This window comes from Colletotrichum phormii (assembly GCF_030913505.1).
Source record: "Colletotrichum phormii strain CBS 102054 chromosome Unknown BDP81scaffold_3, whole genome shotgun sequence".
Lineage (NCBI taxonomy): Eukaryota > Fungi > Ascomycota > Sordariomycetes > Glomerellales > Glomerellaceae > Colletotrichum > Colletotrichum phormii.
The window spans coordinates 1191361-1218304 of NW_026851445.1; the positions used below are offsets into that span (position 1 = coordinate 1191361).

The 26944-nt window shown below is 54.0% G+C and overlaps 9 protein-coding genes across 9 annotated transcripts; 5 read left to right on the forward strand and 4 right to left on the reverse strand.

Moving 5' to 3' along the window:
- Window positions 1-600: 600 nt before the first annotated feature.
- BDP81DRAFT_128072 (uncharacterized protein) lies at window positions 601-1217 on the reverse strand. The gene has a single exon (XM_060581698.1). The coding sequence runs from the start codon at window positions 1163-1165 to the stop codon at window positions 695-697; it is 471 nt and encodes a 156-aa protein (XP_060449745.1). The 5' UTR covers window positions 1166-1217; the 3' UTR covers window positions 601-694.
- A 400-nt stretch (window positions 1218-1617) lies between these two features.
- Window positions 1618-3104, forward strand: BDP81DRAFT_310636 (cytochrome b5-like Heme/Steroid binding domain-containing protein; the record flags this gene model as incomplete). The annotated part of the gene is made up of 2 exons (XM_060583658.1): window positions 1618-1736; window positions 1790-3104. The coding sequence occupies 2 exons, from the start codon at window positions 1618-1620 to the stop codon at window positions 3102-3104; spliced, it is 1434 nt and encodes a 477-aa protein (XP_060449746.1).
- Window positions 3105-5064: 1960 nt separating this feature from the next.
- BDP81DRAFT_128176 (SNF2 family domain-containing protein) lies at window positions 5065-9099 on the reverse strand. Its single transcript, XM_060581700.1, has 2 exons — window positions 8643-9099; window positions 5065-8493 (listed from the first exon to the last, which is right to left on the reverse strand). Exons 1-2 carry the CDS (start codon window positions 8665-8667, stop codon window positions 5153-5155), a joined length of 3366 nt encoding a protein of 1121 aa, XP_060449747.1. The 5' UTR covers window positions 8668-9099; the 3' UTR covers window positions 5065-5152.
- A 743-nt stretch (window positions 9100-9842) lies between these two features.
- On the forward strand, window positions 9843-10516 carry BDP81DRAFT_128174 (uncharacterized protein). The gene has a single exon (XM_060581699.1). The coding sequence runs from the start codon at window positions 9942-9944 to the stop codon at window positions 10389-10391; it is 450 nt and encodes a 149-aa protein (XP_060449748.1). The 5' UTR covers window positions 9843-9941; the 3' UTR covers window positions 10392-10516.
- Window positions 10478-11409, reverse strand: BDP81DRAFT_128191 (uncharacterized protein). Its single transcript, XM_060581701.1, has 2 exons — window positions 10640-11409; window positions 10478-10561 (listed from the first exon to the last, which is right to left on the reverse strand). Exon 1 carries the CDS (start codon window positions 11161-11163, stop codon window positions 10642-10644), a length of 522 nt encoding a protein of 173 aa, XP_060449749.1. The 5' UTR covers window positions 11164-11409; the 3' UTR covers window positions 10478-10561; window positions 10640-10641.
- Window positions 11410-13210: 1801 nt separating this feature from the next.
- Window positions 13211-15754, forward strand: BDP81DRAFT_310949 (phosphatidylinositol 3; the record flags this gene model as incomplete). The annotated part of the gene is made up of 3 exons (XM_060583682.1): window positions 13211-13878; window positions 13930-14712; window positions 14812-15754. 3 exons carry the CDS (start codon window positions 13211-13213, stop codon window positions 15752-15754), a joined length of 2394 nt encoding a protein of 797 aa, XP_060449750.1.
- Window positions 15755-17217: 1463 nt separating this feature from the next.
- BDP81DRAFT_128315 (uncharacterized protein) lies at window positions 17218-17924 on the reverse strand. The gene is made up of 2 exons (XM_060581702.1): window positions 17783-17924; window positions 17218-17727 (listed from the first exon to the last, which is right to left on the reverse strand). The coding sequence occupies exon 2, from the start codon at window positions 17642-17644 to the stop codon at window positions 17303-17305; it is 342 nt and encodes a 113-aa protein (XP_060449751.1). The 5' UTR covers window positions 17645-17727; window positions 17783-17924; the 3' UTR covers window positions 17218-17302.
- A 2968-nt stretch (window positions 17925-20892) lies between these two features.
- On the forward strand, window positions 20893-23493 carry BDP81DRAFT_458020 (UMTA methyltransferase; the record flags this gene model as incomplete). Its single annotated transcript, XM_060593358.1, has 9 exons — window positions 20893-20908; window positions 21653-21753; window positions 21819-21980; window positions 22286-22377; window positions 22442-22623; window positions 22679-22837; window positions 22891-22984; window positions 23066-23135; window positions 23473-23493. The coding sequence occupies 9 exons, from the start codon at window positions 20893-20895 to the stop codon at window positions 23491-23493; spliced, it is 897 nt and encodes a 298-aa protein (XP_060449752.1).
- A 2327-nt stretch (window positions 23494-25820) lies between these two features.
- Window positions 25821-26746, forward strand: BDP81DRAFT_128415 (Yqey-like protein-domain-containing protein). Its single transcript, XM_060581703.1, has one exon. The coding sequence runs from the start codon at window positions 25933-25935 to the stop codon at window positions 26515-26517; it is 585 nt and encodes a 194-aa protein (XP_060449753.1). The 5' UTR covers window positions 25821-25932; the 3' UTR covers window positions 26518-26746.
- The last annotated feature ends 198 nt before the right edge of the window (window positions 26747-26944 follow it).

Genomic DNA, 26944 nt, shown 5'->3' on the forward strand with positions numbered 1-26944 from the left:
GCCAACGGAAAGTGTGACCTGATCTGGGGCCCTTCATCGTCCTATCCTCGGCTGTGCGGAGTGTTCCAATGCGTTGGCAGGCTCCGGATTTGCTTCTGATTATCATCTGTCGGACTGTTCATGGCATGTTCTTCCTGTTCGCGTCGATATTTGATGACATTGGATCGGTTTTTGTTGGTCCACTTTCCGTGTTGAAGGGTTCTTCTACGGGATCTGGATAGGAGTTGAAATCTCTCCACAAGCTTCCAATTCTCAATCCCAACGAAGAGAGGTACGTACGTCTTTTGATGGATGACGATGTTCTGCAAGTGGGCGTGAGGTTAGGATGTATGTTGTTGGATGCTCGAAAGTCAGGCCAGAGGCGGACGGGCGGAAGAATTGCATGAATTGAAGTATCCAAGTCTCAAGGTCTCTCAATCACAAGGTATTCGTAACGCACACCGATCATTCATCGCTTACAACTTGCAGAGGGAGTGTGACTGGGTGGTTCGTATGCCGATTTGGTAATCATTGGGTGTAGCTGCTACCCAAAGTCAGGGAAACTACCTGCTTATACATAGCTGTTTTCTGTGATTGATGTAAGGCAAGGAGAAGGTCACTTCCTGTTCTGGTCGGTTTGCAACGCACACTCATTGAGGCATCTGCAAGGGGGACATGGACTTGCCCAATCCCCAGGTTGGAAGCGAGGTACCTTTCACACCTTCCGGCTTGTGGCAGGAAGGAGGCACTGGAGGAAAGTACATTTCTCTTCAGGTCGTTCCTGCCCTGCCTGCCAACCTGTTTTTTTCACCTCGTCGAGAAGCGCAGCATGGTACTCCTCCGTCCATACCTTACGTATCTTCTCCGTAAGGTCGCCTGAAGAGAATGGAAGGAATGGAAAGTACTGATGAGAACCTTTAGTATTCCCGCCATTCGGATACACGCGTCGTCCAGTACCTCTCGGGAAGGAGGCAGGACAACGAATCCTGAGTGCGGGTCTCGCGAGGAAGCTTCTTCTTCCCCCTTCCCATCTGCCCATTTTCCGCCTGCAAATCCCGGGCCCAGATCGAGAGGGTCCCGCCCTTTCCTCCCATACAGCGGCGTGCGGCGTGCCAGCAAAGACAAGAAGAAGAAAAGTAAAGTCAAGTCTAACCCCACGGCCCACGAAACCCATCTGCCTTTGCATTTTTTCGGCTGATTGTGACTTGACCTGGGTCTAAACTAACTGATCTGATTCACTGACCCCCCCCCCCCTCCTCCCCACCTCCATCCCACCCTTTCCACTCTCTCGTTTGCTGGGATTTTGAACCTGGTGGGTGGCGGACACCTCGCCCAAAGGTACCCCGGCCTCCGTACCTGTTCCCTCCTTACTGGGCCCTTTTCAACCTATCCTTTTCCCTTTATATAATTCATTGCTCTTCACCCACCCCTTCCACTTTGCTATTTCTCCTCCAGACCTCTTTTTCCCTCGAGAGTCCCTTGCCCATTTGGCCTTTTGATCAGCAAGTCTGGTTGTAAACGTTGCTTCTACACCAAGCATCGTTTGGAGTTGTCTACCAACAGACACCTCGGATTACTCGTTTTCCGACTACAACCTCCGATTCTCAGATTCGCAGCCTGTTGGCTCCGTTCTTCAACATGTCGGCGACGACTTCATCTTCCGACGCCAAGGTCACCAAGGCCGAGAAAATTCCCGATGGAACCTCCGACTACGTTCCCACCCGTGCTCGGGCCTACGATATCAAGAAGCCTCACATGTACGTTTGGCTCCCAACATGACAATCTTTCATGGTAACTAACATAGGAATAGCTCTACCCAGCCTATCACTGCGAGCAACTGGTACAAGCACGTCAATTGGCTGAACACGACCTTCATTCTGATTGTCCCCTTGATTGGATTCATCTGCTCCTACTGGATTCCTCTTACATGGAAGACCGCTGTCTTCGCGGTTGTCTACTACTTCAACACCGGCCTCGGCATCACCGCTGGCTACCATCGTCTTTGGGCTCATCGTTCCTACAAGGCCAGCCTTCCTCTCAGAATCTACCTCGCCGCCGTCGGCGCCGGTGCCGTTGAGGGCTCCATCCGATGGTGGTCTCACGGACACCGTGCTCACCACCGATACACCGACACCGACAAGGACCCGTACTCCGTTCGCAAGGGCCTTCTGTACAGCCACATTGGCTGGATGGTCATGAAGCAGGACCCCAAGCGTATGGGCCGTACCGATATCTCCGATCTCAACGAGGACCCCGTCGTTATGTGGCAGCACGTTCACTTCATCAAGTGCATCCTCGTCATGGGTGTCATCTTCCCCACGGTCTTCTGCGGCCTCGGCTGGGGTGACTGGCTCGGCGGCTACGTCTACGGTGGCATTCTTCGCATCTTCGTCGTTCAGCAGGCTACTTTCTGCGTCAACTCTTTGGCCCACTGGCTCGGTGACCAGCCCTTCGACGACCGCAACTCACCTCGTGATCACGTCATCACTGCCCTTGTCACCCTCGGTGAGGGATACCACAACTTCCACCACGAGTTCCCCTCCGACTACCGCAACGCCATTCAGTGGTGGCAGTACGACCCCACTAAGTGGTGCATCTGGACTTGGAAGCAGCTTGGCCTCGCCACCGACCTCAAGCAATTCCGCCAGAACGAGATTGAGAAGGGTCGTGTCCAGCAGCTGCAGAAGAAGCTTGACCAGAAGCGCGCGAAGCTTGACTGGGGTGTTCCCTTGGAGCAGCTGCCTGTCATCGACTGGGACGATTTCAAGGCGCAGGCAAAGAACGGCAGAGGTCTTGTTGCCATCGCCGGTGTTATCCACGACGTGACCGACTTCATCCAGGAGCACCCCGGTGGCAAAGCCCTCATCTCTTCCGCCCTCGGCAAGGACGCTACTGCTATCTTCAATGGTGGTGTCTACCTCCACTCGAACGCCGCCCACAACTTGCTCTCTACCATGCGTGTTGGTGTCCTTCGTGGTGGTTGCGAGGTTGAGATCTGGAAGCGTGCCCAGTACGAGAACAAGGACATGACTACCGTCACCGACTCAAGTGGCGAGCGCATTGTTCGTGCGGGAGATCAGCTCACTCGTGTTGCTGTCCCCGTTGCCAGCGCTGATGCTGCATGAAAGAGATGACGGATAGGACAGTTTAATGACTTTGGGAAGCTTGTTTGAAACAAACAAATCGAGGCGGAAAGTGGGAGCGCTTGACTTTCACTTCAACAAATTGGTGGAAACGGACTGGTCCTATGGGGGTTGCTCCGTTGAAACCATCGTCATCACGGTATAGCCAAGCCGTTCAAGATAAGACGCCTTTGACACTTCAGCTTCGACTGAAGGTGAGAGCGATTGCCAACCTCACACTTATGGGACATTTTTAGGCGTTTGCGGGGTTAGGCATTGCAGAGGGCGTTCACTATAACAGTTATGAGAAACTGTTTAGACTAGAAAATGGGAAATCCCATCGTAAGGGCGAGAATGACAATAACAACCTTCACTTCAAGAAAACTTGTACATGCCACCACCTGTGATCACCTTGACATTTCAGGCCAGAGACTCGGTTCTGATCAGCAACTTCGATATGCCACCGCCCGACTACTTGAAACTCATCCATAAGGAACTTGAAGGCTCTCGACTATGACGCCGCCACGACTGCCAAAGGCTCAACTCCACCCACGGGGTTTCTCCCCACGTTTGAAGAGACTCCTCATCAGTATTTCGGTGTCTACACTAGGTGATACTAGATAACGTCCCACGCTTCATGCACCAGAGCCGCAATCACATGCTTTTCCACGTTCGTTTTCTTGCCCCCCGTACTTTTCCAATATGTACCGAGCCGTCTGACGAGAGATGCCCCACACAGCCTGGCGCTTGGAGGATAAGGTAGTACGAAGTACGGAGAGAGGAGGCACTCAACAACAGTTTTTTCCCAGCCCCAGGTTGGGGCGGAGACCCGGACGAACGGGGCGCGGCACGCCGCGGGACGGCGCTCTCTCTCTCTCAATGCCCAATGCCAGCAATGCTTACCGTGTCTCACCCCGGGGCGACTAGTTGAAAACCGCAAAGTGACACCCAGTACTACAACCTTGCTTTCCCCCCCTCAACAAAAATAAAGATTCCTTGAGTTTCGGGATTCGACTGAACTACCGACCGACGCTGCCAAACCACGGGAAAACCCAAACCACCTACATGAACAGAACTCCACAAAATAGAGAATGTTCATTTCATGCGGGTCATTTCGTTACCGGCGTAGTAAGCTTCAGGGCTTGCCCACCCCAAAACCCAGGCCAGACGAGGTACCTTACATGCCCACCAACAAGATGATGAACAGGCGAAACAAACATATGATGTTTATAATTCACTCGCCGTAGCTTGGATGTTCACCTCGGGTGGAGGGGAAGGGGGGGCCTATTCAACAATGACATGCTTAGAAACAGGGATGGCCCTACGACACGCCGCCTCCTTCTCACGACCCCCCTTCTATATACATCCGCGCCACGTTGTACTATCGCGTTGACGCCCATGTAAAGACTGACATGGCTTCTCAACAGCTACCTTGGGATACAACATGGAATTAGAATTCTACGCCTAGGGTCCTCGGGCAAATGACACGTGAAAGTACCCTAGGTCCACGAGGCATCATGACCCCCCCATGCTCCAGAGTCTCTGTTGCCAAAATTTGTACCATTCATTTATCCTCGACTATTCGAAGGACGTTCGTTGCCTTCCGCAAGAGCAAAGATGCCTACGTAGGTCTAATGCAATTCTAGTGACACACAACATTGACATAACCATGACCAAACCATGGGAAGAAACAATTCGAAGTTTGCCTCACAACTCCTCCCTCTCAAAACGACCCTGTTCCCGTTGCCCTCACCATCGAGTCAAAAAGACCTTGAAGCAGTGGTATCGATCGCATTGTCACGCCGTTAAACGCGTGAAAGGTGAGATTGCCTCCCTCCCTCCCCGCCCAGACACCGAAACTGCAGCCACCGAATAAGATTGTCGTGAGCTCATTCGTAGGCAGCCGTAGAAAAAGAAAGAAAAAAAGAAAACCGTTGAAGCCTTGGCCTCGCCCCACTCCATTGCTGGATTCCTGCTTCCCTATACTCCCAAACGCCACGATAATATGCTTGCGAAAGCCGAAAGTTTCACACTGCCGATTTGATGGAGAATTATTTGAAGAGACTTCGCAAATCCAGCAGTCTCTGCCGGGCCGCTTCGCTCTTGTCGAAAACTCTCTCCTTCCTGTCCATGCTGAGGGTAGCCAACTTGTTCTTCTTCTCCTGCAGTTCAAGCATCTTCTCCTCGAAACTGTTTCTCATGATGTAGCGAACTGTTCGGACCGGTCGCTTCTGGCCGAGACGGTGAACACGGTCAATGGCCTGGGCCTCGGCCGCGGGGTTATACTGAGGCTCCATAACATAGACGCTGCTACCTGCTGTCAGGTTCAGGCCGAGACCACCAGCAGTGATCGATACTAGGATCACGTGAACAGAGTGGTCTTCCCGGAAACTGTCCATTGCCTGAGTTCGAGCGATACGGGTCATGCTGCCATCCAGTCTGACGTACGTCACACCGACATTGTCAAGAGCCATTTGGATCAAGTCAAGGTGAGAGGTCCACGTGGAAAACACCACTGATTTGTACGGCGGCTCATCGGGGTTCGCATCGCTGTCAGCCTTTGACTTGAGCAGATCCTCGACCAGTGCCCTCGTCTTCGTGTGCGGGCCTGTATACTTTCCAAAGCTCTTGCGGCCGTTCGTTGTAGCCTTCTCCTTGGCAGGACCCTCGTGCTCCACCTTGAGTCGAGATCGACGAATGTCAACGTAGGCAGGCTTGATCACGGCGGAACAGATGGGGCAAGGTCCCATGGCCTGGCCGGGAGGGAGCAGTCGTCTAGCCTGTTCCTTGACACCCTTGATGCAGGAACCGCAGATGATGTGGAAGCAGGGCGTCATGTAACCGAGAATGTCTTCCTGTCCCTCAGACTCGATGCTAGCGTCGTCGTTGGATCCTAGTTTCTTCGAGCAGGCGCTGCAAGCATCCGAGTTCGTCTCCTGCATGAGCTCAAACATCTCGTATGCTTTCCGATCCGACAAGCCGGGCTTCTTGTCCTCGTCTTCGCTGTCAAGGTCAATAGCCATGTCAGCTGTCATGCCCTGCAAAGCCTCTAAATCTTCCTGATTCAAGAGGTCCTTGCCGTGTGCACAGAGGAGTCGAAGTCGGAGAATGGATCGAAGAATGTGGATGTAGGTGTGACCGCCCAGTGCTTTCTGTACGCCGTTGCCAGCAAGCACCTTGACGCGATCTTGAGCATTCTTCTCGAAGAGATTGTAAACCTCGCGCTCCTCGTCTGTGAAGTCGAGCTTGACAATGTGGTCGCTTCGGGGCGGAAGGTTGATCTTGTCCTTCAACCGGCGGAGTGTGACACTGTCAACAAGCACGCGGAGTTTCGGAACAATCTCCGTGTCACAAGCCTTGAAGGGGTCCACGATGAAACGGTTGAACTTGTTGCGGTCGTCAAATGGCTTCAACCGGACAAACTGAAGGAGAGCGGCCAAGTCCTCGAGTCGGTTCTGGACGGGCGTGCCAGTCACAGCCCAGCGACGGGCGGCCTGAAGACGAACAATGGCCTTGAACTGCAGAGTCGCGACTTCGCGAATCATGTGTGCCTCGTCCAGCACGATTCGGAACCAACCGATCTCCTCCAGGGGATACTTGCCAGACTTTCGCTTGCTGCGAGCGCCTAGCTCACTAGAGACAGAGCCATAGGTGGTAATGACCAAATCAAAGTCGGCCAACTTCTCGACATCTTTGATTCTATTCGAACCGTGATAGATATAGTAGCTGATCTCCCCCGGCGCAATGTGCTGCTTGATCTGCTCTTCCCAGTTCGTGACCGTACTCAAGGGACACACGAGCAACGTAGCCCTGGCATTCTTTGCGATGCCTGTTAGGGGCAGGGAGCTCGAAGCCGTTGCCTTCCCCCCAGCTTTCTGGGGTGGCATCTCGGGCTGAACTGGAGTGCGACCTGCCCATTCCTTGGCCTCATCCAACGAGCTGGCAATGAGGGAGAGGATGCTGAGGGTCTTTCCCAAGCCCATCATATCGGCGAGCAAACCGCCGTGGGTGTCTGCGGGGAGAGTCCGCTCTTGGTGGCCGGTGATGACGTTGTAGTAGAACTTCTGTCCATTGGGCCCGATTTTGAGCTGCCACATGGATCCCTTCACTCGTTCTTCGGCCGTCGATTCCTTTTCTCTCGCGGTCATGAAGTAGAGGCCTTGTTTCTGATGCTTCAGTAACTCTGTGGTGACGATAGGAGCTGGGTCCATTTCAGGAAGCTCATCAGTCTTTCCCATAGAGTCGAAGACGCCCATCACGTCTGATCTGATCTCTTCGACGGTGCGCGGGGTGGGGTTGGTGTAATAGGTAGACGAAGAGTGATTGTTGTACTGGGCGAGAGCTCCGGCCAGGTTTCTGGCACCAGGCGCTGGGTTAGGCTTGTTGTCCGTATGAACATTCTCATATCTGACGCCTTTGTCAACTCTATTGGGATGGCGCAGAACGATCTTGGCTCTCTCAAAGTGCTTGCCCACGGCCTTGACGAATCTGTACTGGCCGTACAGGGTCATTTCCACGGGATAGGATCTCGATATCGCCTGGCCCGGCTGCTCATCCGCTTGCTTTCTACGCGCAGGGATCTTGCAATCGGCCCGGAGGCGCACGTTGGAGTCCAGCAGGGGGACGAGAGCATTGGCTGTATTGGCGTCCACATTTCCAATGATATCGCGCGTGTAGTCGTATGCCTGGATCTTTTTGGTCGAATCTCCGATGATTCGCTTCAGAACGATCTTAACGGGTGGCATGAAGTCGGCTCCGAAGATGCTCTGCGTGCCCGGTTTGGCGGAAGGAACCTTGTGGCAGTCGAGGAAGCCGGTGAGCATGCCGTAGCAGACCTCTTCGGTTGCGGGGTCCTCCACCATGACCACATCGTCGCCCTCCTCAGTCAAGTCCACAGTCTGGGTAGAAACCTTGGAATTCTCCTTCTTGCCTTCGTCTTGTTTTTCCTTCACATAGGCGCCGAGCATTCCGCTACCGGCAGGTCCCATCTTCTTCTTGTTGCTGTCGGCGTCGGACTCGGGGTCGGGGGTATCGAATTTTCGGCGCTTCGGCAGGGGCGCCGCAGCGCGATCTTGAACATCGTTCATTCTCTCGATCATGTTGGCCATCCCGTATGGTGAAATGCCGCCGTCGTTCACGGGAGTTGAAGCGCCCGAGGTGAAGCTGGGTGTCAGAGACTCGCTCGTCGTGTCGTTGAGACTCGCGAATTGGAACACAACAGGGTTGTTGGTGGCGTTATGATTTCCCGGAGTAGATCGGTTCGCCAAGTGCTGAGGTTTGGGTGAATTGCGCCTCGAGGCAGCATTCGAAGCAGCGTAGGATCGAGGGTTCAGCAATGCTTGCGCATTCCACGACTGTGTTTGCGGCTGGGCGTTGATGTAATTTGCTCGGCCTTTTTGGAGGAAAGGTTGTAAGTATTTGGAAATCCCAAATTAATGGGCAGAAAGAGGTTGTGGTTGCGACAGAGGTTGGCAGAGGGAAAGAGCAGTCGACCTAGGGCTTGGAGGGGTAGGGAGCCGATCCATGGCGGGGCTCACTCACCATTTGACCCGTTTGGCGATGCCATGGCTGCGTCTCAATGCCAGCGTGTGTCTATTATTGTTGTTGTTGCTGCTGCCGTGAAGAAGGTGCTGTAGCTTGCACACGGAGGGTGGGCTTCAGTAGAGCAGTCTGAGAGGGGCGGTTGCGATCATCACAAACGAGAGCGAGAGATGTGGAGTAGCTGTTTGATATGGGCGTGACAATGAACAGTGGTATTGTAGATAAGTCGACCCCAAATCCAGGAAATATGTGAAAGAAGTGGCAGAAGCAGCCAGCAATGCTTGGAATAACGAGTGTCGCTCAAGGGCATAAATTGAAGGCAGCGACGATGCAGATGGTGAGAGGAGAGGTGGTGGTGAGGAAGGCGCAAGGCTATATCGTGTCTGAGATGAGTTGGTCCGGGGGAGGGTTGATGAGAGGGTGATGTTAGAAGAGTCACTCCCGCAATGGTGAGTCGTCGAGTGAGTGAGTGAGTCGAGTCCACCTGAGGTGATACGAGGTGAGGTACTTTGGGCAGGCTCAGCCAGGGTCCAGAAACACACAAGAGACGTAGGCGGAGAAGGTGGATGGCGCGAGAAATCGGGGGAGGAAGGAGGCCAAAGGTCGAGTCAAGTCCGACGCCTATTCACAAGTGTCGTTTGTTCCATATCATTGTTCTTGCCTCCTCATCAGAAATTCGTGTGGCGGTTGAAGAAAGTTCTTTGCAGGAGCGGTGGCGCAAGGCGAAATGAAGAAAGCACTTCAGAACGAAGGGACCAATACAACACCCCGGGCGATGGATGGAAGCGCAGGCTGAAGGAGGGAAATAGAAAAGGAACCCCAGGTCGCGGTGAAGGTGGTGGTAGACTGTAGTAGTAGTGGTGGTGGTCGTAGAGGTAGGTAGGTAGTGTTAAAAAAAAAAAAAAAGTGAAGGTAGGCGCGGCACATGGAATGTGGTGCAGCAGTTGGCTGCAGCCTTCTTGCAGCTGAGGTCACTCCCACTGCTCCCTGAGTTCCCTCCGCCTCTTGCAGCGGGGCACCTGCAGTGGAGACCCCCGTTGATTCCCGATTTCCGATTAGCTACCTGGAAACTTCGCATCCTCACGTGGCCACCCTTTACCATCTGTGCACCCCACTTTCTACCATCTCGGCCCAAGCCTCTCCCACTCCCCTCTATCTACCTACTCCGTATACGGGCAGAGTAAGGCAGGGAGGTACCTCCTCTCTCTTACACTCAGAGGCAGCCTGTGAAAGGGTGCATGGTCACTTGACCAAACAACTTTTTTTTTTCTTTCTTGTCATTTGTGTGTATCATTATGGATGTTCCCAATCAGGCATATCCTGTTTACCAAACCTGCCTTACCCTGCCTTACCACAGTGTCGCCCGAATCTACCAGTGAGAAAACATTTTATTACACTCTCCTTCGTATTCATCAACACCACCTGAACAGTCCGCGTCACCGCCTCCCAATCCGAGACCCGGCTATTACTCCTACGTCAACCTCAATCTTTGAATCTTTTGGCGGTAGTGCCTCGAGTGCGCCCCAAGATAACACGTCCGGCCCATCTTTGACGTGGGGTCCCCTGCTCGCTGTTTTCAAGTGCTGCCCACCATCTTCAGTACAAGCCATTTTAGATCGCTCTCACCCCACTACCAGCCGGACAATGGGACATGATACTGGACTTCCACACCCATTCTTGCAATCTACCCAACCGGGTCGATTTCACCGTGACCCTGTATGCCTCGATGGTTGTCTTGTGTTGATCTGAGTTGTCCGAGACATTTCCTTCGTGGCAAGGTCTCATCGGCGTGCTCATAAACTCTCAACGACCAAACGACTAGCGCCAGGATTCCCGAGGAATATTGTTCAGTAGTCCATAACACATCGCAAAATTCCCATGTGAGCGGTTGCGTGATTGGCGTGTAAAAGAGATGTTGCCTGCTTCTCTTATTTAGTCCATTTTTGGGCTTCCTTTCATAGTTCTCCCCATGTTCGCATGCTCCCATATCAGCTGACCATCAGACTCCAACGGATTGATCCACCTTCTTGTGTGCCTGCTCAACAAGCAAGAGCCGAGGCAGCTGATCCTTGGGCTGGAAATTTTCCTTGGTTATGGTATGCGTTCGGCTCCGGCTCCGAGTCCTGTGTCGGCGGCGTCGGGGTGGGGCCTGCTGGCGGTCAGGCGACCTAGACCGAGAGGGGCTCTGGCTTCGTCGCCGCTCCAGCAGGACGACGCGGAGGAGTCGCTTCCTCATGGGAGACACATCCGTGCTCGGCATGCCGACGGCGGCGGCGGCGGTGGCGGTGGCTCGTGAAGAGGCTCTGGACGATACCGGCGTCGGCGAGGTTGATCGCCGACGGGGTCGGCCCCGGAGCGTGCTGGACCCGCCCGTGCCGCCGTAGTGAGTGGCCTCTAGGTCACATCTCGTGAGGCTGCGGTGCCTCTTGCGGCCGCGGAGAGGATCTGATTCGGGAGGAAAGGGGCTCGACGTTACCGAGCGAAGTTTGGCAATTGTTTCTAGTTGGGAGGTCATGTTCATTACCGAAATATTGATCACAGGTAAGCTGATGCAGACTAGTGTAATCGTTTTGATGTAGAAGTCACATATGAAAATGTAACCTGAGCTGCTGTGTAAGAAGAAACTGGGGGGGCAAATGGTGGAGCGGGTGGAAGACTTGATAAAGAATCCCCAATACTGCGGAAGGTAACTAAGCAAGAAGAGGAGAGCAAAGCACGAGGTGATCGGAAGATGTGCGCCGGGCGTAGCAGAGGATTCTGACCTGATCGGGATCTCCTCGCAACACACCGAGAGGCTTGACGTATGAAGATCATTCGGGTTAGACGGGTCGCTTTAATCGTCCAAACCCGCAAGCAAATGATGATAAGGATCTGTCAGTCTGCAAGGGGGGAGCAGGCTTGATCAATCACCAAAAACTTACACGACGCGGGGATCAAGAAAGCAGTTGGGACTGGATTGGTCGGGTCGTACAATCCTACCTGCGCAATGAAAACGGAACCTTGGCCCGGGACGATCATGTAAGAAGGCCACTCATCGAAAGGTCGGGTGATGAATCGAACCAATTCGCGGGGGAGGGGGAGGAGGAGGGGGAGGAGGAGGAGGAGGAGGAGGAGGAGAACCAACGTGCCGTGTGGGTGGGGCCCATGGGCTGCAACCCGAGAGTTTGGGGGGAAGTCTGGGGTGACAGCCGTGACATTTCATTCGACTGAGGAGCAGAACTACCAGTAGCTTGGCCACTTAGCTAGGAAAGGCCGATATGACTTTTGGGTGTGCAGTCGACGGCTTTTGTCCGTCCTGCCCGGCATGTCTGGTTGCCTGCAAAGCCGTTGTCAGATCGAAGATGGGGATTTGACGTTGTTGGTCAGAATGCCATCCATGGCTGGGTCGTTTGAGTAAATCCAGACTATTTAGTCTGCCAATCACGCCTGCTAGCTATTTTCTTGTCTTGCACAAGTTCCAACGACGAGCATCATCCATCCTAGGTTATTGTGACAAGTCGACACGAAGACGCCCAAAGCCGGCCGCCCGTGTCTCACTTTTAGAATGGCACCGCCGCTCTCAGACTGTTGTCTCCCCAGTTCATTGGCTTTGGTCAACGTTTGGCAAGTGTCCGGCCTGGAATCAGCTGACCCGGACGGGACCAACTCGCATTTGCTGACAGCAGTTGCAAATGAGATTGCAAGGTACGGTCGGGCAACTCTTGCCCGAATTCGCATGCAACGTCTGTAGGTCCTTGAAGCGTCTGAGCAGCTTCCTTAGTTACTTCTGCCAGCATCCCAATCAGAAGAGTACCTTAATGTTGCTTCATAGCAAAGTTGCCTTCATGAGGTGGTATTACCTAAACTTGGGTTGAGTCGGGTAAACACTGCACCCGTTCCGTGTACCCCAATCACTGGCCCAAGCACTAGCACGGGGAAGCTCGGAGGCAAGGGGCCGAATGCCCTGTGCTGAACCGCTACTTACCGCTATGGACGCCTAGAACTGGCTACCTCGGTGCACCTCAGGCAGTCTAGAACTCAAAGCAAGCAGTAAGGCAAGGTACCTTTTCAAAGGTACCAGGGTGACAGCAGCACCGGTTGCACCCCAATGACAGCATCGCGGTCCGCCGAAACCACGGATTCCTAACGACACATGCTCGACGACGCGACTCGCTGAGAAATTGCTCTGTGTCTACCACCATCACGAGCACCACTACAGCCCTACCATTCTACTTCCCTCTTTTGCTTTCATCGCCAACTTGCTGTCCTGTTGTCTCCCTGAGGCTACCTTTGTTTCTACAGTGCCATCTTTTTTTTTTTCTTTTCTTTTCTCCCTGCTGAGGGTTAGACTTCGTGGCTTCCTCCATCCTTAGGCCAAGATTCCGCATTCCCTTCGCTAGCACGATTATCGCATCCAAAACGGAGATACAGCCGACCCAGCAGCATTCAAGCCTTCTCGATCGCGAGTTTCATCGAATCTTCTGCATACCAACCCACATGGCTCTGACTTCCGGCCCTGCCTTTGTTCGATAATTACCTCGCCCTTTCCTCGCCGAGACGGCCCCTTCATCCCTGCCTCCAAGTCCACGATGCCTCGCTCTCGACCCCCGACGACGGGCTACGAGCGCCTCGCTCAAGCCGATGCCCTCTCCTCCGACTCCGAAGACGACGACCCTCTCACCCAGTCATATGCCTCCCTCCAGCCGGCCTCGGCCCCTCGCTTCACGCCCATCACGCAACCGCGGCCCCGTTCTGGCATGACAACCCCCAAACCTGTGATCGCCGGCCCTTCCAGACCTAAGAATCGCCGTCGCGGCGGCAGTAACTCTGGTGTCGACATAAAAGCCATCAACGCTCGACTAGAACGATGGGCCGATGAGATCGCCAGCCGGTTCAAGCGCACAAAGGGGCGCGGCAAGATTGGAGATGATGAACATCTAGAGATCCATCATTCAGTATTCCAAGCCCCCGAGGGTGTCCGACCCATTACCCCTGAAGGGCTGGCTGCGCCGCAAGATGTCATGTCCAAGTCGCAGTTCGAACAGATCGTGGGCAGCGTCAGGCAGGCCATCCTTCAAGGAACGCATCCTCGAATGATCGCACAGGGAAGCTCCGGCAGTTACTTTGCCCGGAATACGGAGGGCAAGGTCGTAGGTGTTTTCAAGCCCAAGGACGAGGAGCCGTACGCGGCCGGCAACCCCAAGTGGAACAAATGGATCCATCGGAACCTGTTCCCTTGTTGCTTCGGGCGAGCATGGTATGATAATGTACATTCCGCCCAGGAGGTCCATGGCTAATCGCATCGCAGTTTGATTCCCAACCTTTCGTATGTCAGCGAAGCGGCAGCATACACATTGGATTGCCAACTGCGCACCCACATGGTACCTTACACCGACGTCGTCTGGTTATCCTCAAAATCCTTCCACTACCCGTTCTGGGACCGCCGCAGCTTCTACAGAAAGCAAAAACCGCTTCCAGAAAAACCCGGAAGCTTCCAGGTCTTCCTGAAAGGTTTCAAAGACGCCAATGTGTTCCTGAGAGAACACCCATGGCCAGACCAGTACTGGTCAGGCTTCAGGACCAACGATCCACACCGCAAGCGTAGGAGAAGGTGGGCAGATAACTGTCGACCAAGCAGTGCGGCAGCGTTGGATGACATTGAGAGTGACGATGAAGGCAGCCGGGAACGACTACCACCAGGTCCTGACAACTTCGTGTGGACCGAATCCTTGAAACAGTCGTTCCGCGAAGAGCTCGAGAAGCTGGTCATTCTGGACTACATGATGCGCAACACTGATCGTGGTCTGGACAACTGGATGATCAAGGTGGACTGGAGCACACAGCAAGTGTCAATCGTGTCGGAGCCACTTCAAATGAACACGGAAACCGGTTCATCAGAGGAGAGCGGACCTCGCCCGGTGGACTTGAACCAGCGGCCAGCAGCAGAAAGCCGCTCCTCGTACCCCTACAGGACGCAACAGCCAATGAAGGCATCTAGTCCCAATCCAAGCACACAAGATCCTAAGATAACGATTGGTGCTATCGACAACTCACTCTCCTGGCCCTGGAAACATCCCGACGCATGGCGAAGGTATGTGCCTCCCCCGGAAACTCCACGTTTCCTCTGCAATTTGCTCCATGCAAACAACAATGCGTGTGGAAAGGAATGCTAATCGCTCATATCACACAGCTTCCCCTTTGGCTGGCTTTTCCTTCCCGTTGACCTGATTGGACGGCCGTTCTCGCAGAAGACGCGAGATCATTTCCTCCCCCTCCTGACCTCAACGCACTGGTGGAGCCAGACACAACTGGCGTTACGGAAAGTCTTCCAACTGGATCCCGACTTTCAGGAAAAGATGTTTGCTCGGCAGATCGCGGTCATGAAGGGTCAAGCATGGAACGTGGTAGAGACGCTCAAGACGCCGGATCACGGTCCTCTAGAGCTCACGCGGCGCGCCAAGGTCTGCGTTTGGGACGATCTCGTCGACGTGCCAGTTGCAGTGCCCATGCGGGTAACGTCCGCCGAGATGATGCGCGACGCAGAGCTCCGACGCTCCATTGACGAGGGCGACATTGGCCAGGCCAATACGTCTGCTGCACCTACCCACCGCGTGGACGAGGACCTGCTCGGCTTCGCTAGCCCCCCGGCCGACATGCCTCATCCGGGCAGGTTTGAGCTTGCCCTAAGCCCGACAGGTGAGGGAGCCCAGTCACCCGACGAGGCGTCCATGAGCAGTTCGGGGATACTGGCTTCATCTGCACCGCTGGGCAGTAAGGACGCGGCGATGCAACGGCCCAGGTTCTCGGGACAATCGCACCGAGAGAGCTATCATGGCACGCGCGCCCTCAACATGTATTCTCCCGCTCGTCAGCAGTCTCAGCAGCAGCAGCAGCAGCAGCAGCAACGACGATACTCCTTCGCGACGGCGGCCGGACGGCGCAACAGTGGCAGCATCGCGCAGCACCTGTATGGCTCGCGCCGGAGCATGGAAGATTATGACGAAGAAGACGACGTCGAGGAGGGCGACCTGGGCTATGCGGCCGCCGAGGGCATGGAGGGCAACCAACGCAAGGTTATTATGGAGAGGCTGGAGCCGGTGAAAGCCAGGAACCCGGTTTTCACCTGCTGGTGATCCACTCCATCCACTCGGGGGGGGCCTGCATCGAGCAAAACATTACGGGGGAGGGCGGCGGCGGCGGCGGCGGCGGCACGGAGTTGAAGAGGAGTTGGAGCTGGGTTATCGGTTGGTGGGGTCCCTTTCTCTCTCTCTTGCTTCGCCTCGGTTGTCCCATGCAAGGGAAGGGGTCCCGGTGTGGAGAGGAGGGGGAGGAGGAGTCGAGGAAGCGATGTTTTCCCCCCCTCTTCTTACTCCTCCTTCTTTTTTTGTTTTATTCCCACTTGCTTGCTTTGGGGCGGTTATTACATTAACCACCGAGTACGAAATAGGGGAGCAGCCGGGGGGAGTTTGTTGGGTTCAATTTCGGATCGTGTGTCTAGAATAGTTGACGAACCCCCTCTTCTCCTCCCATTCCAACCCACCCTTCTGCGCGTCGGTACAGAAGAAGAAGAAGAGAAAAGAAATTATGATACACATGGCATTCGGTGGCGTTTCTCGTGCATTCGTCCCTTGACTTGGCGTGGCTGGGCCGTATGACGGTATGAGAGAAAGAGAGAGAGAGACAACAAGTTTGGGAACGAGACACGAAACTGAACGGCGTACAACAGCACAAGACATGATGAGGGAGGACACACACGATGACAACACGACACAGTCATCACACAACACGCGAGGGAGGAGACGTGGGTCCAACAGGCCGCAGAGTCAGACCCATGGAACAGCAAAGGGAAGAACAGGACTCTAGGGGAGCACACATCGTGAGAAAGAACAAGGGTCTGAAGGGGGGATAGGCGGCAGACGTGAGAAGAAGACGAAGGAAGAAGGAAAAGCAAAGAATAGGGGAGGCTAGCTATGGGCCGTGAAGTGAGGGGAGAGAGAGAGAGAAGGGGTGGGCAGCATAACCACAGCAGTTGTATCCGTACCTACATGGCTATCACCTTACTGTTGCATTTGTTGGTCAAATTTTTTTTTCCTTTTTGCGGGAGGTTGGAAAGAGAGGTAAGGGGAAAAAAATTTAGGGCGCATGCAAAAATGACCTTTATCGGCAACTAAAGAAAAAAAGGTCCCTTTTTTTCTAAGGTTTAATCAGGCAAGGATTTCCAACTTGGCCTTGTCACCTTAGACCTACATATCGGTACCCTTTTCGCGCGCCCATCCGGTTCAGGGGATGGGATGAGGGAGGGGGCTTATGCGCCAACCGGCATGTTCTCGTAATTCCAAACATGCTACCAGCAAGAAGGAGGGAGAAAGAAAGCAAAAATACAGAGAGGTCTTACCCATAGAGGAGAGCTCAAGTGTTAATAGCACGGCCAGAGGCTGCGAGACGCCTTGTAATGACACAGTTTTGCAGGACGAGGACGAAAAGAGACAATGCAATATGCCACTGGAATAGGAAGTGACTGCTCAGGTTGTTGCACAGCAGAAGGTCTAGTTGACTGCTGGGACGACGACGGTCCACTCTCGACGAGTTGCGAGTTGCGGCGCGGGCTATCTTTCTTGTCAAGGTTGGTCAAGGCCATTCAAGGCTTGCTAAAGGTAGGTATTCGAATCCTCTTAAGGTTGTCATCCATCGGTCATCAGTTGTGGTCCAAACTCGCGTTTCACGGAGAAAGGAAATGGCGGTAGCGGCGCGGCCGCTTCCCTTGGTCGTTGCTGGCCTGGAGGGCTGTACACACTACACAGTAAACAGTGAAGTATGTGTGTGTGCGAGAGTGCCAGGGTACCGCCCAGCCCGTGATCTGTGCGCGCAAGAATAATATTATAGGAGGGGTGGGCGTCGGTATTACATCCAAATTCCGCATCGTCGGTAGATGGCAGAAGAGATGAAAGAGGAAAAGTCGATTCATGTGCCCATGACCGCAGTAAAGCCGCAGTCGCAGCCGCAGCCGCAGCCGCACCTTTCATCTCCTCCCCTACGAATACCTGGTAAAGAGAACGCGGGAGGTAGGACTCGCCGGCTCATAGGACCGGCACCGCGCGCTCCATGCCTTTTCAGAAAGTCAGCTCGCAACACCATGGTCTTCTAGAAGCATTGTCCCCCACCCCGTTCTAGTGAAACGACAGAGACCTGGTCCTTGGATTTGTTCTCCGTAGAACCGGGGGCCATTGGTGGACGATTGGATCGTAGATGGCAGGTAACGCCGCTCGTCATCCAGGATTCAATAATAAGGGGGGGAGCTCAGCTGGGTATCTTTGTATCGCAGTGTCATGGTATTAGTCCGTAAGCTGTGCACCTGTGGTCCCGTCAGCAAGACAGGGGTCGTAGGGGGCCGGTTGGCATCGATAAGGGGGACGATTATGCCCCAGCATCCCGTCCTATTGGAACCCGAGAGTACGGTTCTGTTCGAGAGGAAAATGAAGACGGAGGAACCAGCAGGGTGCTTGCCGACTAGGGTTCCCTACTGGCGGGAATGAATGTGACTCCTCATCGACAGCCAACTCATCTCCCCCCTCTTTGCATGGGAAGAAGGAAAGTCGTTGGACGAGAGAAGGAGAAGCAGACCACAGGCCCAATTTCTCTCATATCGGGTAAAGCGAGTTGTGGAATACTGTTGTATGTACTAAGGTACGGATACGCAGATGCATGGTCCGCAGCCGTGCAGACGAGAGGCCACGGTCAACGGCCGCCAAGTCACGCTGCTTTCCATTTCCTCTCCGGACTCCTGCTTGTCCTCATCAGACTCGTCCAAGTCGAGTGGCTGGGAAGGATTATTACACACAGGAGCAACCTATAGAGAGATGGGTCGAATTCTCCCCTCTGACGTGCATCATCTCTGACAGGCTACTCTCTTGCCTGAATCCCCGATGCGAAGAAGTGTCTTGCGTCAGTCGATGAACAACAGCCACCTCTACTTGGGTAGCTGCTCGGTAACCGCATGCGCAGGGAAACCATTTCGTTCGAGTTGCCGAGTTATGGATCGCAGCCCTGCTCCGAACTCCATTCCGTGGCCACTTGCTAGGTAGGGCGGTGGCTACCCAGCAAGCCATATGCGTCAATTTGCCAACTGCTTGTCACGCAGCGTCCCGGCCGTCACGATATATTGGGAGCCGCCTTATAGCCGGTCTTGCTTGTTGCAATGACATCGTCTGCCACATTCGGGGTCGCCTCCGGACCATCCGCACAACATACTCGGCAACGCCATATTCCCAAGCATGTATTTATCTGCAGCCTCTCGTACGGCTGCGGCCAAAGAGCTCAGGTAGGTCTGTATCAAGGCCGGACACATCTGTCGTACCGCTCGTCTTGACGTCAATGATGAATGGTCAGGGCCGCGTTGGGGTGGTGAGTTGCCTGGTGCCCAGCACAACCACAGTATGTCGTCGTCTCAAAGAGTCTCTCTCTCTTTGCTTTTTTACCCGTCCGCCATGCAATGCACTGAACCCGTTGGTGCAAGGGTTGCAGAGTGCAGCGAGTACGTGGCCGCTGTGGACAGGCATGGTGCTCCCAAGCACCAGGATGTGGTTTCCTCCGACAAGGAAGGGTTGTCGACCCTCGCTCCTCGGTTCCCAAATAGCTGGAACCAGGAGAGTTTTGTGGCTCGCGTCATCGCGCCCTCTCCCGAAACTCCACTGTCCGAGCCAGCGGCAACCTGGTCAGCCAGGCGAGGCTCTCCTCTGTGTTAGTTTCAAACCTGCAGAGCGGCCCGCCGAGGGGTTCGTTCGTTGAATTGGCCCAGCCAATTTCTTCTTCCAACCTTCATCAAAATCATCCCCGCTCAAGAAACATTGTTGGCTTGTCCTCCGTGAGCTCTACTTTCAAAAGTGCGACACGCCTGCCAAACAATTAGTCCAGGGTCAGAAGGGATGAGATGCTTGAGAAAAGTGACCGAGAAAGGGAGTGCCATAATCAAACCTTCATCAGCACGTACCCGAATACGCCAATGTGTCAAGAAGCGCAGCAACACAACCCACCAGCCAAAAGTCATGCCCCTACCTATATTTTGCAGACCGTCGCCTGTCCCGTGCATATTGTACCGCCATCCGACCGAATTATTACCATCATGGTCTCGGAGAGGTGGTGTGGTGGAGGCCTGAGGTCGCAGGAACCAGGCATGCGTGCTGAGCAGAGTAAAGATCGATGTTTCTGTCCGAGGCGCCCGTCTCCTCCCTCTGGCCGTTGTCGTGAGATACGGGCCTGGCGCGGGTCTCACTTTGCTGGCATCAGTGCACATGATTGTCTGCTTTGTGTGTGAGGATCAGACCATGAACTCCGCCTTTGGTCGCTGCCCGGCTGCATATGATCCTAGCCTGCTTAATGCCAGACAGGTAAAGCAGCATGACTGTATTTTCCGTCTTCTCGTCGTACGAGATGATTTGGCTCGGACGAGGTAGCAATCGCTTCGCAACTGCGTGTTCATGGCCTCCCTTCTTCTATTCGTTTTCGGGCCGTACAAGTCGCCAATGAGCCTAACGACACAGAGAAGGATCCAAGTCCGTGTTCTCGGGAAATCTCAGCAAGTGATGACCACGGGTTATCGCGAGAGACAGCAGAAGTGCCGCCAACGTAATCCCTAGTTCGACTCTGTATCCTATCGGGAGTTGTGCAACGCTGCTCTAGCTCGACTTCCCACCACCCGTAGCTGCTGTGTCTTCAGGTTCAAGCCAACGACCGGTTCCTTGGGACATGGGAACCGTCGGAATTTGATTATAGCCCCGCGTGCGATGGGAGCGGATCGGCCATGTAACCCCTCCTTTGAGCAATGCTCCTTTTCATGGCGAGGTAGGGGGGAGGGGGTGATCAGGAAACAAGGGATGGAGAGCCGTGTTTGCTGAAGAGCTTCCCATTGCCTGGGCACTGGCTGGAGGGTTACAGCAGGAATTCGTGTGTTGGGCCCAGTACTCGGGCCATGCAGTTGGTCTCAAGACAACATCCACCACTAGGCTTTGTCGTGGGTGTGGGTGCTCTGATTGTAGCAGCAAGCATCGGTATGTTCGCCCGACTCCGGGGTGGCGGCGGTGAGCCGCTCAAAGAAGCTCAAAAAGCTCATCGCCCTGGGTAAACAGAGAAGCCACATCCAACCCTTTCGCAGCCTTGTGGGATGTTGGTCTGTGATGGTGCGTCCCGCTAGACAACGACCAGGCCGTTCAGGAAGACAGCCGTCTACCTGGCTTCCGGAACAGCCTCTGAAGGTAGGCTACGGTTAACGGGATCCATGGATCTGGCAACTGGTAAAAGCGGTGTCCAAGTTGCCAGGATGGGCTGGGACCCGCTGCTACACCCGCCCTATGCCACTCACTGGCCTGGGATTAGCACGTCTTGGTTGTCTGCCGGCTCCATTCTCGAATTTTCGTGTGTACAGGGGGGGTCCGGGGCCAGCAATAACAGCAGAGGACATATCCATGTCACCCGAAGACTGCCTCGTTCGCACCGCACCGCGTACCAAAGAGTACCGAACAGGCTCCCAACTTTTCTAGTGTAGGTCGTGGTGTACCAACCCAAGATCGACAGCGACGTCGTGGGGTGTAGAAAACAATGGCCGGCCAATGTCGAGTACGCTTCGACTTGACCGTTGTCTCCACCTCCGACGTAGTAGGCAGTTTAATTTTATGTCTATTAGACACGACTGCCGCCTTCGTGAATACCCCTGTGATCCGGATATGGCTCCTTTGACGGACTTTCGGGTTTCGTCTGTGGGCAGTGCTTGAGAACTAGTCCTTGTCTTCCGTCCCGTCCTGGAAACCTAGGAACAGTGCCTCGCTGGAGCAACGTAACCACCACATACAGGCTCTTGTTCATCCCAATATCGAATCCCAAGGCAGACTTTGGACGAAAGACACTCATCCTAATCGAACTTGTCCGTAAGAAGAATCATTCGATTGTGGTTGTCGATATGGCAAGGTATTGCAGGAACTCTTCTCCTCTCGCGAAGGATTCCTCTGATCGCTAAACCGCTGCCAGTGATCCACAGACAGTTCCCTTGGATAACGCCTTCCTGGAAACCATCGCGTATCAAGGTAGAGAATACCAACGATACGCAGTTGACAATGGAGCATACTTCGCGCCGATAGACGAGGTAGGAGACATGTCGCCCCTGAAGACACCTTGCCTTGCTGAGTGTCTTTTTCAAACCGACTGTAGGACGAAGTTGAACGCTTGCAAATGATGCATGTCGTACTCTCCATAGTATTCGAAAATCGCCTCCTTTTCCCACCCATCAACAGACCCCGGCGAATTCTTGAGTGCGGCTTCGGAGCCGGCGACTGGGCTATCGACGTTGCACAGCAACACCAGAACTGCGAGGTATGTGTTGGACGTTCCCAAGTCCTTTCCCTCCCGCGGCTGTACGATAATCGGGATCCATCCCTTTGACGCGTTTTGTCGGTGGTGCTGGGATGACCAAGCCCGCAAGCCGGCTTCGTCAACGCGTCATGCGGTCGTCTCCCTCTTCTGCCCTTGTTTACGTGTAGCATACTTGATGCTCTGTGGCCGAGCAGAAACTCCTTCTCTTTGCTGCATCGATACCATGATGATGAGTGGATGGAACGAACTCGTCGTCTCGCCGTTCCGGTTGCCGTAGCGTTAGCAGTGCTGATTTTGTCCGATAGGTAGTAGCCATCGATATCTGCCCGCACACCTGGCCCGACGAAAGCCAGACGCCGACGAACCTGAATCTGCAGGTCGATGACCTGAACAGCAGGTACGTTCTCCGGCGAGTTTCGGCCGGAGACTGAAGTTCCCCTGGCTCAACTGACTTGGCCTAGATTCACCTTTCCATCGAACCATTTCGACCTTGTACATAGCCAGATGATGGCAGGCGGCATCCACTCAAACCGATGGCGAGATTATCTTCGAGACATTCATCGCGTACTTCGACCAGGCGGCTGGTGTCAAATGGTGGAGATATACTTTAATGCGCAGTCAGACAACGGAACGTTGACTCAAAGTAGGTCGTATCTCCCCAAGACGCTGAACCCTCCATTGATGGCTTGCTTCGTCAGATCACGCCCTTCGTAGGTGGTCGAGACGATATTTGGATAGCATGCAACCATACAAGGATCCCAGGGCGCCGATGCAGATGCAAAGTTGGATGCAAAGTGCTGGGTTCGACTCGGTGGAAACCCAAATGATCCCTCTCCCGACTTGCGGCTGGTCGAATGGTATTCAAACCTCAAAACCTGAATGCAGGCATTTTGACCTGATTTTTGATTAGACCCGAGGCAGCACCAAATTGGCGTGGCTAACAGAGAAAACGTGAGGAGGATGCTTTCGTCTCTGGCGATGTATCCCATGACAGAGTTCCGAGGGTAAGGGAGACTTCCTTTTCCCGTTCTTTGCAGTCCGTAACGCCAAGTCCGGATCAATCTCAACTGACTGTGGCACTGTAGGATGACATCCCAAGAGTTCCAAGTCTTGGTGGCTCAAGCAAGGAGCGAGGCCGATAACCCGGCGTTCAGGGTGAGCTCCCATTCACCCACAAAGTGCGTCTTCTCTGTGGAAATGTCTGCTAACATCAAGGTTCGGCTCAGGCGTATTTTCCAATGTAAGTGGCTGCCCACTCATCCAGCCGCCCAAGTCCTTAGTAATACTGACGTTTCTGGGCATCAAGGTACGTTTGTATAGGACGAAAGCCTCGTCGTTGAGACGAGTAGAGAAGGCCATATAACGATGCTGCTTTCTAGAGCGATTGATGTGTGGCGGCGTAGAGCGTTGTTTCCCAGCGAGGATTTGGTGGGCATTTTGGACAAGAATTACGATAATGACGATGTGACGGCAGCAAATACCCCGTGTCTAGCTCGCAATCCTATTTGATTAATTCTCTGTTGCAGTGTTTGTTTGCTGTATTTTTCTTCGGCGGTGGTTGTCAAGGATTGTTTGACGGGATTGTGAGAGTACAGATGAAGTTGCCTTGTCCATACGCACGTCTTTGTTGGATCTCGAAAGGCAATCGTCGACAATGTGGGATCAGACTAGTGGTGTACGAAACGAGACGCAAGGCTTTTGTCTCTTCGGAGGAACCAATTGTCGATGACTAGACGACAACACAAATAAGGCGGGAAGAACGAAAATAAGTGATGTTGATCAGCGAGGATGTAGCTGGTTTCGTCTCGGGATGAATGGCACTTCATACAAGTCAGACGTGGAAGAGTACTTGCCTTGAGCAAACAAGGTCTGAGTGTTGAAAGCAAAAGGGATGGACTTGTAGTTGAAAGAGAGTGAGGCGCATGTGGAGAGCGGCGGAAGCTAAGGCAAGTGCCTCATTCGTGGTGGCGGGAAAGAAGAGATGGGAAAGACGATGGCGGCTGCCCATGTCCATGTTTAGGAAGGTACCTACTTACTTTACGAGGTCGGCAAGGTAAGTAAGTACTTTACATTGTGTACTTGACGGGCGTGAACATATGGTCAGGTAAGGCCAGGATGGCGAGGAACCTCCCCGCGTTGATGGATTCGGAATGGGACGTCTTGGAGGTGGAAGAGGCGAACGGGAACTTGGAAGGCTCAAAGAGGGAGGCAAGAAGACTATCCGTACGAGTCCTTGTTCGGCGGAATACTTCCCTACTTTATTACCCGCTGCTGCTATTTTATAAGTTCCATGTTGGGTTAGATTGGAGGGAGGCAAGACGCCAGGCCTTGCCCAGGAACGCAAGAGGTCTGCAATCTGCATGGTTTTTACTCGCTACCGTCTCCTCGGGTTCTCGGTGAGGACCGAGGTGGACTGCAGATGAACAACTCACGTCATATTGAGCCTGCACAATCTCTCTCTCTCTCTCTCTCTCTCTCTCCCTCTCTCTCTCTCACACACACACACCTACGGAGTACACGCAAGTTACAACACCACTACGGATATCGATACAGCTGGGCACATCGAACCCATGTCACAATGGAAGGGAATGGACTTTCGAGTCGCGTCTTGACTCTTGCGTCCTTGACAAAGAGGGAATCGGAATCCACTTTCATCTGAAGATGAGATAATTTTCCTGGCGCCATGCCACATTTGCGGCCTCCGCACTCGCTGCCGCCTTCACAAGTTCCACGCCAGCGTCGACGCCGGCATCCACGCCAGTTCCCACGCCGGTGAGTACTCAGAGCCCTTGTGCCATCTAGGTTCCCCGGCTTCGGAAACTTCCTCCCTAGCATCATCAGGGGGCACGGGCATTTCGGCTGACGATTCCTTCTTGGCCGAGAAGATGGCAAGATGCTGGGGCAGAGACTAAAGTACACTATCCGTACTCCGTAAGGTACGTACGGAGTACGGATATCGGTACTGCCCCTGGAATGCCGCGATGCCAGGGACATCAACTGAAGCTGCCACGATGATGAAGCATGCAACGGTCAAAGTTTCTATGCATGTAAATCCGATGGACGCACAAACCCCCCCTTCAGCTTGGCTGGCAGATTGACCTCAGCCCGGCCGAATCGACATTGGTGGCAGCTGCTGGAACTTGCGAACCTGGCGCCCCCCGTGGATGTGATATCGGGAAGCTTTCGCGGATGCCCCGACCCTTGTTTCCTGCAGCTCCCCTGATCTTCGGCACATCAGGTGATTTGGGCCTCGGGATTTGCATAGGCTTCACATTACTTCACAAAACCTCCAACTGATCCGCGAGCTGTCACCAACACGGCCATCGACGAACCGCGTATCCCCTAGTTATGTGCGCCCCAATGGCTTGGAGCTTGGAAGTTGGAACACCCACGAGGTTTCCCTGAACGCATACATAAATGTGTGCGGCTGATTGTGTCATCCGAACCACCAGGCCTCCGTGTGGCATGTGCCTGTCAATCTGGCATCTGGAATCTTCAGCCAATATGACACCCTCAAAGACTCAAAGTGTAGAATGCGAGGGAACTACTGCCAATAGTGTGTCCAATATGTCAAACACTTTTATTCAACGGGCCCCCCGCCAATGCATCCTCACGGACGCTACTCCCAGACACTGGTGCCACTTCGCGCCACCTGTAGAGGAGAGGGTCCGGGGGATATTCCTGCTGCCGTGGACCTGGCCTGAACAGCCAACTACTGCTAGCCAATGAGAAGCTGTGCCGAACATTTATGCATTTGAGAGCTCCCAGCAATGGAACTTTTTTTCTGTACGACTGCAACTGAGAGGCAGACAAACTTGACGACATTGTACCGCTACCCAACTACCTGACTGTCTGAACGACCGACACAAAGACCAATCAATTGAGAAACATCCACTCATCTCCCTCCATCACCAAAGCTCAGGCACACGAAAGCCCCCTCCCTCTAGTCACAATGGCTTGCCGAAACTCGGTCCGTCTCTTCCAAGCCCTCCGGCCAATGGTGCCGGGCCGGGCCACCCCCCTCCGGACGACGATCCGCCTCTACTCCGATGCCACGCCGGTCACACCCAAGCTCCTAGCCACCCTCAAGACCGACCTCAAGACCGCCATGCGCGCAAAGGACGCGCCCCGCCTCTCCGTCCTTCGCTCCGTCCTCTCCGCCACCAACAATGCCGCCAAGACAGACAGCCCCATCGCGACCGACGCCCAGCTCGTCGCCCTCCTCCGCAAGACCCAGCGTGCCACCCAAGACGCCGCCACGCAGTTCCGCGCCGCCGGTCGCGACGACCTCGCCGACAAGGAGGACACCCAGGCCAAGGTTATGGCCGAGTACATTGCCAGCAGCGGCGTCGTCACCGTCACCGAGGCCGACGTCCGCGTCCTCATCCAAAAGGCCGTTGAGGATTCCGTCGCCGCGGGCAAGACTGGCCTCGGGGAGGTCATGAAGCTCATCAACAAGGCTACCCAGGACAAGGACCTCGAGGTGGAGAAGAAGCGCGTGGCCGAGCTCGTCAAGGAAGCCATCAAGAAGGATTGATGAGAAGGGAGAGAGAAGGTTTCGAGCTGTGTTTGCTGTAAAAAAAAAAAAGAAAAAAGAAACATGTACCAATCTGTACCAACAACGTCGTGTATAATAATACCTGTATACCCCCCCCCCCAAAAAATGAAATTCTGGCGGATGAAGAAGAATGGGCGAGCTGTGGAGAAGGGAACATCTCTTCTCTTGAATGATACTTGGACGAATGAAATAATGTCACACCACTCGTGGCCACGGCGCAAGATGTGAAAGTGAGCTTGGAAAACCGCACTCTGAGAGTCTGCATAATGTGTCAACAGATATATAGACTTGGGCACTGAAAAGGTGAAAAACACCCAGTCAATGGCATTGGTATCTGTCTAGTCAAAGTCTCGGGGAGCTCCATCCATTCGAATGAGCTGGCCTCCCCTCTCTCTCACTGTCTCTC